At 57.9% G+C, this 14,126-nt stretch overlaps 1 protein-coding gene across 14 annotated transcripts in view; it reads right to left on the bottom strand.

Annotated features, from left to right (window-relative positions):
- The window catches only part of MORN1 (MORN repeat containing 1), a 76,133-nt gene that overhangs the window by 60,756 nt on the left and 1,251 nt on the right, over positions 1–14,126 (bottom strand). For 10 of the 14 annotated variants that reach the window (XM_055099087.2, XM_055099125.2, XM_055099094.2 and 7 more), the window contains exons 2-6: positions 13,563–13,634; positions 11,883–11,981; positions 11,064–11,174; positions 9,472–9,562; positions 8,645–8,732 (exon numbers count right to left, since the gene is read on the bottom strand). In XM_055099087.2, coding sequence (XP_054955062.1) covers positions 8,645–8,732; positions 9,472–9,562; positions 11,064–11,174; positions 11,883–11,981; positions 13,563–13,634 — 461 coding nt within the window. Of the gene's footprint in view, positions 1–8,644; positions 8,733–9,471; positions 9,563–11,063; positions 11,175–11,882; positions 12,255–13,562; positions 13,635–14,126 lie in introns of all 14 variants that reach the window. The other 4 variants (XM_055099096.2, XM_063602364.1, XM_055099102.2 and 1 more) reach the window with 2 other exon arrangements.

Here is a 14,126-nt window from a genome sequence, read left to right as displayed (position 1 = left end):
CGTCCAGGGTGAATACCCAGTGAGGCTGTGGCTGGGCAGGGGAAGCCAGACACACTCGAGTCACGAGAAATGCAGAGGTGCAGAGCCCGCCTTTGGGGTGAGTGGCTCCACCCATGGTTGGTCTGAGGCTGCGGCTCACGTATGTGGCACGAGCCTGCCTGGCATCTCCCTCCCTGGGTGCGCAGCAATCAGGTCAGGGCTTGGCATCCTCGGTACCCACCGCTGGTGTCCGGGTGGGAGGGCTGAGCCAGGCAAGCTTTCATGCAGCACTTGGTCAGTCCAAGCACATTTGAGTGATAATTCAACTGATCCAATAGCACGGTCTTGTCTAATTCACGTTATCAATCACACCTTTGACAATTCGGCTGTTTCTGTTGCATGTACCCCAAGCAGGAACGAGCAAGAGCTTATTAAATAGGGTGCAGGGGAGGCTCCTGATCCTCCTGCTGACGGCACAGACTGGGGCGCTGAGAGTCCTGGAGCAGCTTCCTCCCGCCCGGGCCTCAGGGAGCACCCAGGCACAGTCCAGGCCGATGCCCAGCGTGGAGAGTTACGTGCAGGGCCTCAGCCACACAGAGGCTGGGACCGAGGAATGGGCATTTTGCCACCTGCTCACCCTCCTCCTCCCTGCCGGGCCACTGCCTGGCACCCAGGTGAGCACGGGTGTGCGGTGCGGGACACGGGAAGGTGGTGATGGTCACACAACCTTTGGGGAACGGCCACTTGGGGTCCAGGTCCACACCCAAAATAAAGAGGCAAACAGCGGTTCCAAAGTCAGGAAGCGGTTGTGCAGGATGATGGTGACACACATACGTCCCCCTCGGTCACAAAGGCGACCCCAGGACCACAAGGGTGTCCTCTGTGAGGGGCCCTCCCTTCCCTGCCCAGCCGGGTAGCAGAGCACTCAGGAGGCCCCGGGCAGTGCTCGGCTCTCCCCAGCTCCCAGCACCACTCAGCCAAAGGCTCACACCTTCCTTGATAGTCGAGGAGCTCGGACGGCTCGGCTGGTGCAGGGACTGCTCTGGCGCTGGCCCACTCCAAGCAGCCTGGGGCAGAAGAGGTTGTGAGTGCTCTTCTTTCTCCCACTGGGAAGCACTTCTGGTCCATTCATGCTGTTTTCTTTCCATGCTTTATTGGAAGCGATGCCCTCTGTTTTCAGGCCCTAGTCAGGCATCCACCCTCCCCTGGCACCATCAGGCACTTCCTGCCTCTGGCCCTCCTGGGGGGGTCCTGGGTCTGGTGCTCCTTGGGGTTCAACAGCCCCGGGAGGTGGGGGTGAAGAGCAGGGGCTCCAGCTTTCCCCAGTGTTGGCCTCGAGGGTGCTGTGGTCTGGAGAAAGTAACCCCCAACCATTGCCAAACCTTGGGCATCAAGAGACGGGGCCTTTGCTGAGGTTCATGGCCTGGTGCACCAGGTGGGGGCTCCGAGGACCAGCTGCCCAGCCCCCTCAGGCCACGTCATGAGTGAGGTGCCTGCCGGACCCTTCTGCCTGGGCCCTGCGACTGCTCAGGGGCTGGTGTGCCTTGGTGGCACGGGTGGGGCTAGCTCCGGTTTCTGAAGACCGGCCATTTGCATCACTTCATGGTAACAGTGAGGACCGGGGGTCCTGCATTTGACCTCGCTGGTCCCATCGCAAGTGCCTGGGCTTCAAGGTGTGAACTGTGAGGAGTTCCAGAGGGTACATGGGGCCCGCCCTAGTGTAACCCTAGTGCTTCCATGACGGCCCCAACAGCCGGCCCCCTCCTCTGCCCCAGGGTGGTGGGGGGTCCACATGAGGCAAGCCGGCCAGACTCCCCACAGGCCATGCGTGCTCAAACACCCCAAATTATCTACATGATTCTCAGTGTTACATGTACCCCAGGAGTCCCCCACTGGCCCAGGCTTCCTGGACTGTGACCCCTGGGTCCGAGGGCAGTAGGCCCAAATGTGGAGGCTGTAGGCCCCGTGGAGGCCTCCGGTTGGGCATTCCCACACACGCCCAGCTGAGGAGAGGAGGCCTGGGGACTGCGGCAGGCAAAGCCGCCCAGAAGGAGCCACCTGCTCCGTGCAGTGAGCAGGTGCTCGGCACCCAGCGGCAACTCCGGGAAAGCTGGCGTGTGAGACAGCCAACACTCATGGCGCAGCTGATACAGCCAGGGACACCCGGAGGGCCGCGCTGCTGCCAACATGGGTAGGAGACGCTCTGATGTGCACACACACGTGTGGCCTCCACTCTGTCTGCTCCGTGTTCTGGTCCGGCTCCCACCGAGGATGTTCTGGAGGACGTGTGGGGCCTGCCCAAGCCCTCGGGTCCTGGGAGGTCGAGGCAGTAAGCTGTAAACTAGGAGTGTGGGGGACGGAGACGGCTGAGGCGTCACAGGCTGGTGGGGGTGCTCGTGGCCCAGGACCTCTGTGGCTTCCGGGACCGGCCTGAGCCGCGTGGCTCCTGTCCCTGTGGAAGAGGAGCCTTCTCTGCTTTGGGATCCGCTGTTCTTATTTTCCATCAGAAGAAGCTGTAACATGTTTATTTTCAGGAATGCATTTTTTTCTAGAATGCATTTTTAAAAAAAGGTTCTTCATAGAGCTCTGCATTAAGGAATACTGGCTGCAAGGCAGGAGACACGGTTTGCAGAAAACACACCTGCTGTTGAGAGGGAGAACAGGTCTCCCAGAGGGGCCTCACCAACCCCGAGCTCATGGTGTCTGGGTAGCAGCCGATGTCTCCTTGAGTTTCTCCTACTATAGATGGGTGGATCAGAGCTGATGTAGGAGGTGCCAAGGGCATGCTCCGAGGTGGGCAGAGGCGAAGGCCAGGAGAGAGAGAAGAAAGGACTTACCACTTTCTAGTCTTTTCAGAACATAAAATGATCTCTAAAAATAAACGAACAGCCAGCGCTGGTTGGGGTGTGGCTGGAGGGGCAGGGCAGTTCTAAGAGGCAACTCAGTGTCCAAGAAGGTCCCAGCGCCTACCTCGTGGCCCTGATCGATGGTTTAAGCTCCCAGGAAGAAGTCAAAAGGCCAAACTCCTGTCCACAAAGCCTGGCACCACCAAACATGGTGAGGGGCAGGTGCTCACGGGTGGGGGCAGCTGGTGGCCAGGACTGGGGGAGACTACAGCTGCCAAGAAGCGTCAAAGAGGGGGAGACCAGGTGCGCAGTGGTGGCCACGGCTGACAGTGGGTGGGCTTGCATCTCAATTGTGGTTATTGTTAAGAGGGCTAATACTCATTAGGGTAACCTTTTACAAAAATAACAGAAAATAACCAGTGTTGGTGAGGCTGGGGAGGAACTGGAACTGTGTGCACTGTGGGCAGGAAGGTAAAAGGGTGAGGCCGCTGTGGAGAACAGCATGGCGGTTCCTCAAAAATTAAAAACAGAATCACCATCCGATGCAGCAGTCTCACCTCTGGGGCTGCGGCCCACAGGGCCTTGAAGAGTTCTCTGTGCAGCCGTATTCACAGCAGCATCACCCACAGGACCCAGGAGGGGAAGCCTCCCCAGAGTCCACCCACAGATGGGCACAGAAGCGTGTCTGTCCACATGGGGTGGTGGTGGTTGGGGGTGCGGGCCCGGCTCAGCCTTAGCAAGGAAGGAGGGGCTGGCACAGGCTCCAGCATGGAGGCTTCTGGGGACACCGCGCCGGGTGAAACAAGCCTGGCACGAAAGGACACCACTCACAGGAGGCCCTGAGATCAGCAGAGTCTACAAACACACAGTGGAACAGTGGCTGCCAGGGGTGGGAGCGTGGGGAGTTCGTGCTGGATGGGGACAGAGGTTCGGGTGGGAAGGTGACAAAGTTCTGGAGGTGGATGTGGTTGTGGCTACACGAAATGTGCCTGTGCCTCCTGCCACGCCACTGCACGCTTAAAAATGGTCACGGCCCAGTGCAGTGGCTCGCGCCTGAAATCCTAGCCCTTTGGGGGCCAAGGCAAAAGCACTTGGGGCCCAGGAATTGGAGATTAGCCTGGGCAACACAGTGAGACCTCGCCTCTTCAAAACAAAAAGTAGTTAAGATGCTAAGTTTTACGTTATATGGATTTTACCATGATAAAATGGTTGGTGTTTTGGTTTTTTATTTTTTTGAGACAGGGTCTTGCTCTGTCACCCAGGCTGGAGTGCAGTGGGCGTGATCTCAGCTCACTACAACCTCTGCCTCCCAGGTTCAAGCGATCCTCCCTCCTCAGCCTCCTGAGGAGCTGGGGCCACAGGTGTGTACCACCATGCTTAGCTAATTTTATATTGTTTAAAAATTCTTTTGTAGAGACAGGGTCTCCCTATGTTGCCCAGGCTGGTCTTAAACTCCTGGGCCCAAGCAATCCTCCCACCTCGGCCTCCCAAAGTGCTGGAATTACAGGCGTGAGCCACTGCACCTGGCCTACTTTTGTATTTTTTAAAACTTCTTTTGTAGAGACAGGGTCTCCCTGTGTTGCCCAGGCTGGTCTTGAACTCCTGGGCTCAAGCAATCCTCCCACCTCGGCCTCCCAAAGTGCTGAGAGTACAGGTGTGAGCCACCGTGCCTGGTCGACAAAATGTTTTTTAAAGCGGGCTAAATATTTGACTAATGACACCACAAGGAACGGCTGTCCCCTCACTCTGGACAGCTCTCGGGATGTGCGGCCTGACTCCCGTCTCTGGCGGCTGCTGCCTCTCCGGGTCGATGTCGTTTACTCTCCAGGTTGAAGGTGGAGGAGAGGCACTGTGACCGGAGGGCCCAGCGCTAAGATGCAGAGCAGAGAACTGAGCAGCTGAGCCAAGAGAGCCTCGCTTCTCCTCATTAACCAGAGTCCAACGGACAGACCTGGTAATGTCTTCTTGCACAAACAGCCATGTGAAAACCTCCTGCCTCTGAAGCGTGGTCTGGCAGCCACGGCTGTGCTGCGTGGGAGGTGGCCCCGGCCCAGTCCTGACCTGAGGGCATGGGGGCCCAGCCTGTCCTTTTGGCCTCGGGTGCCCTTCTCAGCGTCTACATCGGTCTGGGCAGGAGCAATGCCTGGAGAAGGCGCTGGAGGAGCAGGCAGCTCACTGGCCACGGGCTGCCGGTGCCTGCAGGTGTCAGCAGCGTGGACGAGGCCAGGGGACTGCTGCCACCAGTGACACTGCCCAGAGCACCCCGTGGGGCAGCGAGCACCAGCACACAGCAGTGTCCCCAGGGAGCTCAAGCCACGGGCCTGTCTGGGGAGGGTGTGCGGGCCTCGGTTGGCAGGCGGTCCCAGGGCCTGCCCAGGTCTCCCAGTCCTCTGGGCCTGGACGGCAGAGGAGTGGGGAGGTCATGTTATAACCCCAGGGAATGTAGGTCACGCGAAGGGTTTGGCACCAAGACTCTCGCAGAAATCCTCTGCAAAACCCTCTGCAGAATTCAAGGTTTTAGCACCAAGGGGAGAAACCATCCCAAGCAGAAAGGCCTGGGGGGCCGCTTGGGGGCCCGGCTCTCAGGAGTACCCAGCCAGCCCTTGGGCCCAGTGGCCATCCCAGGCCATCCTCCCCCGTCCAAACTCATGGCTTGGGAATAAGCTCTGGGCTCCCGGGGAGGAGCTGCCTCCCTCCGGCAAGGCCCGGGCCAGTGTGGTGCCGGGACAGGGCTGGGCTGCCCCCTGGTGGATGCGCTGAGCACCCTGGTGCTGTCAGCCCAGGAGGGAGGGCGCCGTCCCTTGCCTGGTCCTCTCTCTTGGCCCAGGGCGCTGGTGACCAGCAAGCAGTGTGGACCCGAGTTGGCGCCTGGGTGGTAGCCAGGGCACCTGTGGGACAGAACAGCCTCTGGGGACAGGGCTGGGCTGGGAGTGGGGGTGGGGAGGACAAAGCTGTCCATGGTCCTCTGGAAGAACAGGAGCTGCTTCTCGCCCAGCCCAGGCCGGAGGGGATGGCCCTGTCTGGCAGCAGGCGGCACCTCTGTGTCCCTGGGCCATGAGACATGCCCTGACCAGGTCCTCCTGAATCTCAGGGAACATGAGGATTGGGTGAGTGGCCGGGGGCCCACAGGGCTGCGTTGCCCTGGTGAGGGAGCCTGCCATCCTAGCACCTCAGCTTCCTCACCTATGCCCTGCTCGGACTGGTGGGGATCATGAGCCAATGCACCGAAAGGCTGACAGCAGCGCCTGGCACCCAGGAAGTGAAACCACACACCCGAGCCCAAGCTCCAGAGCTGTGCACCAGCGCCGGCCCCAGCTTCGCCCTAGCCCTGCAAGGCGAGGGAATCGTCATGGTGGCAGTGGGGTGGGGGCCCGGGTGTGCTCGGGTGGGAAGGGGTGGGCAGAAGAGAATTCTGCCCAGGGACTCCCTTAGGCGCACTCTCCCACTGCCACTCTGGACAGTGAAGACAAGGGAGCAGTGGCTGCCCCAGCACGCGGTGAAGTCTGGTCCTGTAGGATGGACACACGTCCCCAGGGGAGAAGAGGCAGAGCCTTGGCCTTGCTACAGCATCTCCTGCATATGGCTCAGGTGAGAACCCGCAGCACCAGCCCAGGCCAGCAGGGGCAGCAACGACGCTGACATGGGCTCCCGTGGTCCAGCAAGGACACTGCCAATGGTCAACTGCCCTGAGCAGGGCTGGCAGACCCCGGAGTGGGCATGGGTGGCACTTTTACCCAAGCAGGATGCTCTGTTTCAAGAGCAGGGAGGGTGGACATGCATGCGGAGGGGAGCCACACTGCACCTCCCGCCTGACCACCCCTCCAGGGGCCCCACATCTGACCACCTCTGAGGCCCTGCTGCGGGCAGCTGTGCCAGCCAGGATGAGGCTCCCATCCCCACCCCCAACTCCTCCATCCCCATGTGGCCCCATGCCAACTGCCAACCCATCACCTCTCAGCTCCCAGCACCCCCTTCCTTGCCCACTTTTGCCTGACGGGAACTGGACCCTGTCAATGTTTCTCCTTTGCCAACAAGTGCAATGCCAGGCTTTGTCAACAGAGAACAAGGCGGGACTGTGGGAGGTAGTGTTTCTACTTTAACTCCTATGGCCAGGGCCAGTGGCCTGTGGAACACCCCAGTGTCTGGTCTCTGGCAAGCGTCTCCTGCACCTCAGGGGGAGTTTCCTGAGAAGTAGCTTTGGCCCCTGGCACCCTAGAAAACCTCTCTACCACCTGGGCTGGCAGCCACACCCTCTCTGTGGAGGTCTGAGTCTCAGGAGGGTGCTGGGTTCCTCCTAGTTCCAGGGACCATTCTCTCCAACCACTGCTCCAACTTTCATAGGAGAATCTTGGCAAGGAAGGGAATTCAACTGACATTGTAATTCTGCGACCCACACAATTAAATGTTGCGTTTCTCATCAAAGCAGCCCCGAGGCTCTAAGGAACGAGGGACTCCTCTCCACGGCCACAGCAGTCCTGATTCTCAGGCTGTGACCTGCGCTGCGTTTAGAGACCTGCACGTGTGGTTCCTATCTGTTAGTGCTGCTGGACGCTCAAGGGGCCCCTCACAGCCCTTGCAGTCATGGTCATCTTCATGGCTGCGACAGCCTCACACAGCAGCACCTGGGTTTCTGAGGCTCTCAATTCCGCTGGTGCCTCACGGCCAACATGGGGGATGGCTTGGTTAACTGTGAAGCACCCCCACGCTGTGGACCAGCAGCCTCCCCTTCCCACCAGCCAGGAGCTCAGGCCTGCAGCCCAGCCCAAGCAGCAACCACACCACTCCCAGACTCCACCGCAGAGGGTCTGTCTCCGGGCCCCCTCCTGACACTGAGACGTTGCTCTTCCTTCTCCTGCCCTTTTTGGTAGCTAGCTGCCTCGTCCTTGTTGGTGACTCTTTCATTACGTTTTTCCCATTGGAGTGATGGGTGTGGTTTCTGTCTCCTGAATCGTCCTTGTTAGTGATTTTTTCATTACATTTTTCCCCATTGGAGTGATCGGTGTTGCTTCTGCCTCCTGACTGCGTCCTGAACCAGGCCCCACTGTCCATCCAATGCTCAGACCGAAAGCTCAGGCACCAACCTTGACTCTTCTCTTGCCTTTGCCCACACATCCAGCCTGTCAACAAGTCTGGTGTCCTCTCCTCCAAACATCCTGAAATTTGCTCTCTGCACTCACGGGGCCGCTGCCCCATTCCCCCGCGAACAATCCTAGTCCCTGCCTTGTAGGGCTTGTCACAGACCAGAATGTACCACCCCCAAATCTGCCTCTTTGGCATCAGCACTATTTTGAGCAGATTATTTTGAGAAACTGCAGACACAGGAGAAGCTCCCTTTTGTAAGAAAAAATTTGCATCCGTAAAGGAAGTTCCACTGGTAAGGGCATCTCCTCTCCGTACCAGGAAGAGAAAGGCCCCAGATCGCCGAGGCGCAGAGGCTCCCGTTGGTGGAGAAGGCCCCGCCTCAGCTGCGCCACCAGCCTTATCCCCGTGACTGGCCCCCAGCACGCTTCTTCCTTTGGTTTGGCTGAAGATGGGATTTAAGTCAAAAGTGAGAGCCGCCTGTGAGCTTCCCTGCCTCTCCGCGTACCTCCCGAGTATACACAAGGCACACATATGAATACACTCCTGTTTGTTTTTCTCTTTTCCCAACAGGGAACTGTGAGGGGAGAGAGAAACTTATCTTCCCACATGGGATCAGGGCATCGCAGGACCTGGCACGTGGAGAAGCTGCCAGGGTGAGGCTCCCCATACACCCCACGCGCCCTGCCCACCACGAGGCCTGCACCCTCTGGGCAGCAGGCGCCGTGCGCCCCGGGTACCTCGTAGGTGGAGCCGTCGGCGCCGCGCAGCACCCCGTGTCCCTGACGCCGGTCCCGGACCCAGTCGCCGTCGTACTTGTCACCGTTCCTGGGGGACACACGCACAGAGTCCACTCTCAACGGGGGGAGCTCGGTGGTGGCAGTGACTCAGACCGGCTCCTCCCACCGGGCTCCGCAGGCACCGCGGGACCGAGGCAAAAATAGGCCCGAGCAGATGGCCCCAAGAGCTCCTGCCTCGCTAGGGCCGGCTGGGGGCCGACGACAGGCGGTGGGGACACGTCCGCCCACCCCCACCCTAGATGGTAGGCCTGCTCGGGACGCGCTCGGCTTCCGCCACTCAAAATGGGAAAATGACCCAGGAGAGGCAACGGGAGGGAGCTGCAGTCTCCACAACCAGTGAGGCCAAGACTCCGCAGTGGGAATTTCCACACGGGCTGAAGATGCCCAGCACTCGGGAGGCGGGAGGCTCTGCTGGCTGGAGGGCACCCCCATCCTCATTTAGACCTGGAGACGCTCCTGTGGTGCCACTTTGCCGCCAGCCTGACGTCCTCAGGAGGTATTTTAATCGGGGGGGGGGGTGATGTTTTATCTACCAAACACACAATTGGTCAATTTCAATAAACAAGGGGAAAATTACAGAATAACACTGAAACCACAGAATGTGGTTCAACAACTTGGCACCGGGGGGGTGGCGGGTAGACAGCAGGGGCCGGAACAGGCCCGGGGTGTCCCACGGCAGTCCTGTCTACACCCCCAGGCCACATGGCCTCACACCTGCCCTGTGTATTTGTCGTGCACCAGGCAGCACCCGCAAGACTCATACTCACTGAAAGAGCATCTGCCCAGGGCCGTGCCTCTTGTTGTCATGGAAGGAGCCCTGGTACACTTGTCCATCCCGGTCCACCAGAAACCCGTGTCCTGGAGAAGGGACCGAGAGACAGACTTGGCTTTGTGCCTCCTCCTGCATCTGAGAAGGGATCTGCCCTCCGCTCCTTGGAGGGCGGGCAGGAGCAAAGTAGCGAGTCTAGGAGGCATGGGGCTCAGGGCCCCCCAGGAACATGACAGACCCTCCAGACCTGGCTACACAGAGGCCTCAGCACGGCTCGGTGAGGCTCTGAACGGGAAAGGTCGGTGAGCTGACAGGGCAGCAAAAATGGCCCTGGGGTCCAGCTCTGAGAGGTGCCGTCGAGGGCCCTGCAGACTCTGCCATCTGAGGCTGCACAGGCTCTGCGTGCTGCTGGGGTGAGGATGGGTGCAGTTTGGGCCTGTCGTTTGTTTTCACAAGAAACTTCAAGTTCACAGTGAGGAGGGCAGGGCTTGACCTGAACAAGGAGAAACTCAAAAGAGGATGGGGGTTCGTAAACTGCGGCATTTTCAGATTTTGGACAACTCAGAAATTTGAGAGTATTTCTGCTTCTTTTGTTTTTTTGTTGTTGTTGCTTTGCTTTTGAGACGGAGTCCCGCTCTGTCGCCAGGCTGGAGTGCAGTGGCACGATCTCGGCTCACTACAACCTCTGCCTCCTGGGTTCAAGTGATTCTCTTGCCTCAGCCTCCTGAGTAGCTGGGATTACAGGTGTGTGCCACCATGCCCAGCCATTTTTGTATTTTTAGTAGAGATGGAGTTTCACCATTTTGCCAAGGCTGGTCTCAAACTCCTCATCTCAGGTGATCCGCCTGCCTTGGCCTCCCAAAGTGCTGGGATTACAAGCGTGAGCTACCATGCCTGGCCTCTGCTTCTTAACATAAGGAAAACACTGGAAAAAGAAGCTCCGTCTGTGGTGGAGGGTATTATGTGCTTGACTCCTGTCTCGGGTGCGGGTGGCCTTTTGGCTGTGGGACTACGGACCGTGCTGGGCCTGGCTTGGCTGGGTAGAGGGACAGGGCACAGCCCCCTCCTGGCTTGAGTCTGGCCTCCTGACTTGCTTGGGCCAACAGAATGTGGAGGAAGTGGCTAAGCTGTGCAAGACTACCGGGCAAGGAGCTGGGCTTCCCAGGCCTATGAGGACCTCAGGGACCCTCAGGCCTGGCAGAGTTGCTGTGACTGTAGCCATTTAGTGACCCCACATAGTCCAGACCAGAAGCCCCTCCCTGCAGGGCCCAGGCCAACCTACTGACCCCAGGATCAGGAGCAGTCAATAAAGCAGTGGCCATTTTAACCCCTAAGCCACGGGCGTCTGTTCCGCGGTAGCGGATGACAGAGCTGCATCAAGCGCCACAGGACCCGCTGGGCATACTGGTGTATGCCGGGCATAGGACATGGCCTGGGGGTGTGGAGAAGAGGGCATGGGCCCCCTACCTCCTTTCCCACCCTCTGAAGTCAGGCAGGCCCTCTCAGAGGTTCCTGAACCCGAGTGGACGTAGGATTCCATGTCCTGAAAGCGCCCACCCTCACAGCACCCGGCTCCTGTGGGCGCCAGACCTTCCCGCATGCCGTGGGAGACCTCCCCTTCGTAACATCCGCCGGCTTTGTACTCCATGACGCCGTAGCCTTGAGGCTCTCCCAGAACAAACTGTCCAGAGAAGGTGTCTCCTGCATGTGGACAAGGAGGAGGGGAGACAGGAGGTTCAGTTCGGGGCTGCGGCCCCAGTCGGCTCTCCTCTGTCCCTGACCCATGACACGCAGGAACCATTCCAGAATGGACGTCCCTGCCTCATCATACTACTCAGTCTGGTTCATGAGGGAAAACATGGTAAGCAGGTCTGGTCTCCCCAACAGCTGGGCATGCAGACAGCCCCAGGCAGACACTCTCTGTGGGCATCTATCCCGAGGGCAAAGGACCCTCTGGTCGGTTTGCAGGGTGAAGGGTGAGCTTTTTCCCTGGCTCTTTAAAAACTGAAAGCCAAGCCTGAGAGAAAACACCTCCACTGAGAACCCACCGACCCCTCTGGCGTGAGGGTCTGAGGTTCCTGGACACACAGCTCCCGGCAACGAGTCCCCAGAGCTGGTTTCCCATCTAGGGATTCAATGTGGCTGAAATAGCTTTAAATAAAAAAGAAATAGTGTAACTTGGGACAGATAAATCTTTATTCTAGAAAAGTGTCTCCGGAAGCCTGAGTTGCTCTCAGCGGTGACCACAGAGCCTCAGTCAGGTCCCCAGGGCTTCTCGGTAGGCCAGGCCCCTCACGGCACAAAGCTTCCCGTCTACATGTCACGCCTTCTGCGTCTAGACTCAGGGGACCAACTGAGCCTGAGGGGTTATGAGAAAGGAGTGAATGTGCCATCCCGGCTGGAGCTCACCTGACCCGGCCCAGTGCCGGCGGCCTTCTCCCATGATCTCTCCGTCCACAAACGCCCCTTCGTAATAACTGCCATCTTTAAATAACAACTTCCCGTGACCTGGCAGGAGAAATCGTCATGTGAACTCAGACAGTGGTTGGGTTGACTGCGAATGACACTGTGCAGTGTTGGGCCTGTTTCTCAGAACGAAGAGCTTGGCTTCAAAACTTGTGTTTGGCTCCATCACTCATGCTGTACATGTATTTAAAAATAAAAAAATGTTCTCAAAAATATCTGCTGAAACACACCTGAGCGGCCGGCGCCTTCAGCCAGAACAAGTACAGGAATCGAAGTGCACGCAGCCAGCCTGAGCAACACGGAGAGACCCCGTCTCTACACAAAATTTTAAAAATTAGCCAGGTGTGGTGGTACGTGTTTGTGGGTCCAGCTGCTCAGGAGGCTGAGGTGGGAGGATCCCTTGAGTCAGGAGGTTGAGGCTGCAGAGAGCCATGATTGCGCCACTGCACTCCAGCCTGGGCGACAGAGCAAGACTGTCTCAAAAAAAAAAAAAAAAAAAAAAAAAAGAGAGAGAGAAGAAAACTGGGCAGAGTGGCTGGGCGCAGTGGCTCATGCCTGTAATCCCAGCACTTTGGGAGGTTGAGGTGGGCAGATCACCTGAGGTCAGGAGTTCGAGACCAGCCTGGCCAACATGGCAAAACTGCATCTCTACTAAAAATACAAAAATTAGCCGGGCGTGGTGGCAGGTGCCTGTAATCCCAGCTACTCGTGAGGCTGAGGCAGGAGAATCACTTGAACCTGGGAGCCGGAGGTTGCAGTGAGCCGAGATGGCAGCATTGCACTCCAGCCTGGGCAACAAGAGCAAAACTCTGTCTCAAAAAAAAAAAAAAAAAGAAAAGAAACAAAACTGGCAGAGAGCAGATACAAAACTGCGTGGGAGGAGCACAGTGGCAGGAACGTCCACACCACCGAAGGTTCACGGCACTTGCCTGGGGTTGGTGGGGGTACAGGTGTTATCGACTTTATACTTGCTTTTTTTGTTCTGTTTTGAGATGGAGTCTCTGTCACCCAGGCTGGAGTGCAGTGGCACAATCTCAGCTGACTGCGACCTCTGCCTCCTGTGTTCAAGGGATTCTCCTGGCTCAGCCTGCCAAGTAGCTGGGATTACAGGTGTGCCTTACCACATCCAGCTATTATTGTCTTTTTAGTAGGGTCAGGGTTTCAGCATGCTGGTCAGGCTGTTCTGGAACTCCTGACCTCAAGTGATCCGCCCACCTTGGCCTCCCAAAGTACTGGGATTACAGGCGTGAGCCACTGTGCTTGGCTTGACTTTACACTTTCTTTCTTCTATTACTTGGGTTTACTACAAGAGTAGGTTCTCTTTATAATCGGAAATAAACCATAAGGCCAGTTTTCAGTCTGGAAAAGACAAATGAACTCAACCTCTAGGGAGAATTTCAAAGTCGCAGCTTCCTTTGCTAAAGGTGGCCCTCCAGGGGGGTCTCCCAGGCCTCTGTTTCCCCTGCCCATCCGGCCTTACCCTGAGCAGCCAGGGAAGCACCAGGGTACAATGGGCTCGAAAGCTACAGGAAATGCCACTTGCCCACCCAACCTCCCGGGGAGAAACTGGTTTCATCAGCTGTGGGGCAGCAGCTGCAAGAAGAGACCACAGAGGCTTCTCACCGTGCTTCCTCCCTGCTTTCCATTCTCCTTCATATCGAAAGAAGGAATTTGGGTATACGTAGACACCATAACCTGAGTATTGAGAAGACATACACAGGTAAGCACAGACACAGAGATGAGGGATGCTCTCCAGTGCTGAAGGAGGGAGTGCAGCTCCCTTGAGGGCCTTCAAGGGGTTGGTACACGTCACCTTCAGCAGACCAGAGGCGACCTGTGGGGCTCATGAGCTCTCCTGTCGACTGTTGGGCCATTCATTTGCTCATTTGTTTATGTGACAAGGATGAGGACCTACTTGGTGCAGAGAAGACAGGCCCAGTAAGAGGGCTGGCTTGAAACAAGTGCAGGTCCTTGAGAGACCAGAGGTGCTCGGGAGGTGGTGAGGGGCAGGTTGGGAGCCTTGTTGCAGGAGATGAGTGAGCCAGGGGAAGGCAGAGCAGCAGTGTCAGTGAGGCACACAAGGGAGGAGCAGACTCTCCCATCCCCTGCTGTGGCCCTTCAGTGGCCTCCTATCGCTGGGGAGAAAATCCACACTCATACCCAAGGACGGCCTGGCCGGCTTCATCT

The sequence above is a fragment of the Pan paniscus genome, chromosome 1 (assembly GCF_029289425.2).
Source record: "Pan paniscus chromosome 1, NHGRI_mPanPan1-v2.0_pri, whole genome shotgun sequence".
NCBI classification, from domain to species: Eukaryota; Metazoa; Chordata; class Mammalia; order Primates; family Hominidae; genus Pan; species Pan paniscus.
This window is presented reverse-complemented; position numbering and strand designations above follow the sequence as displayed.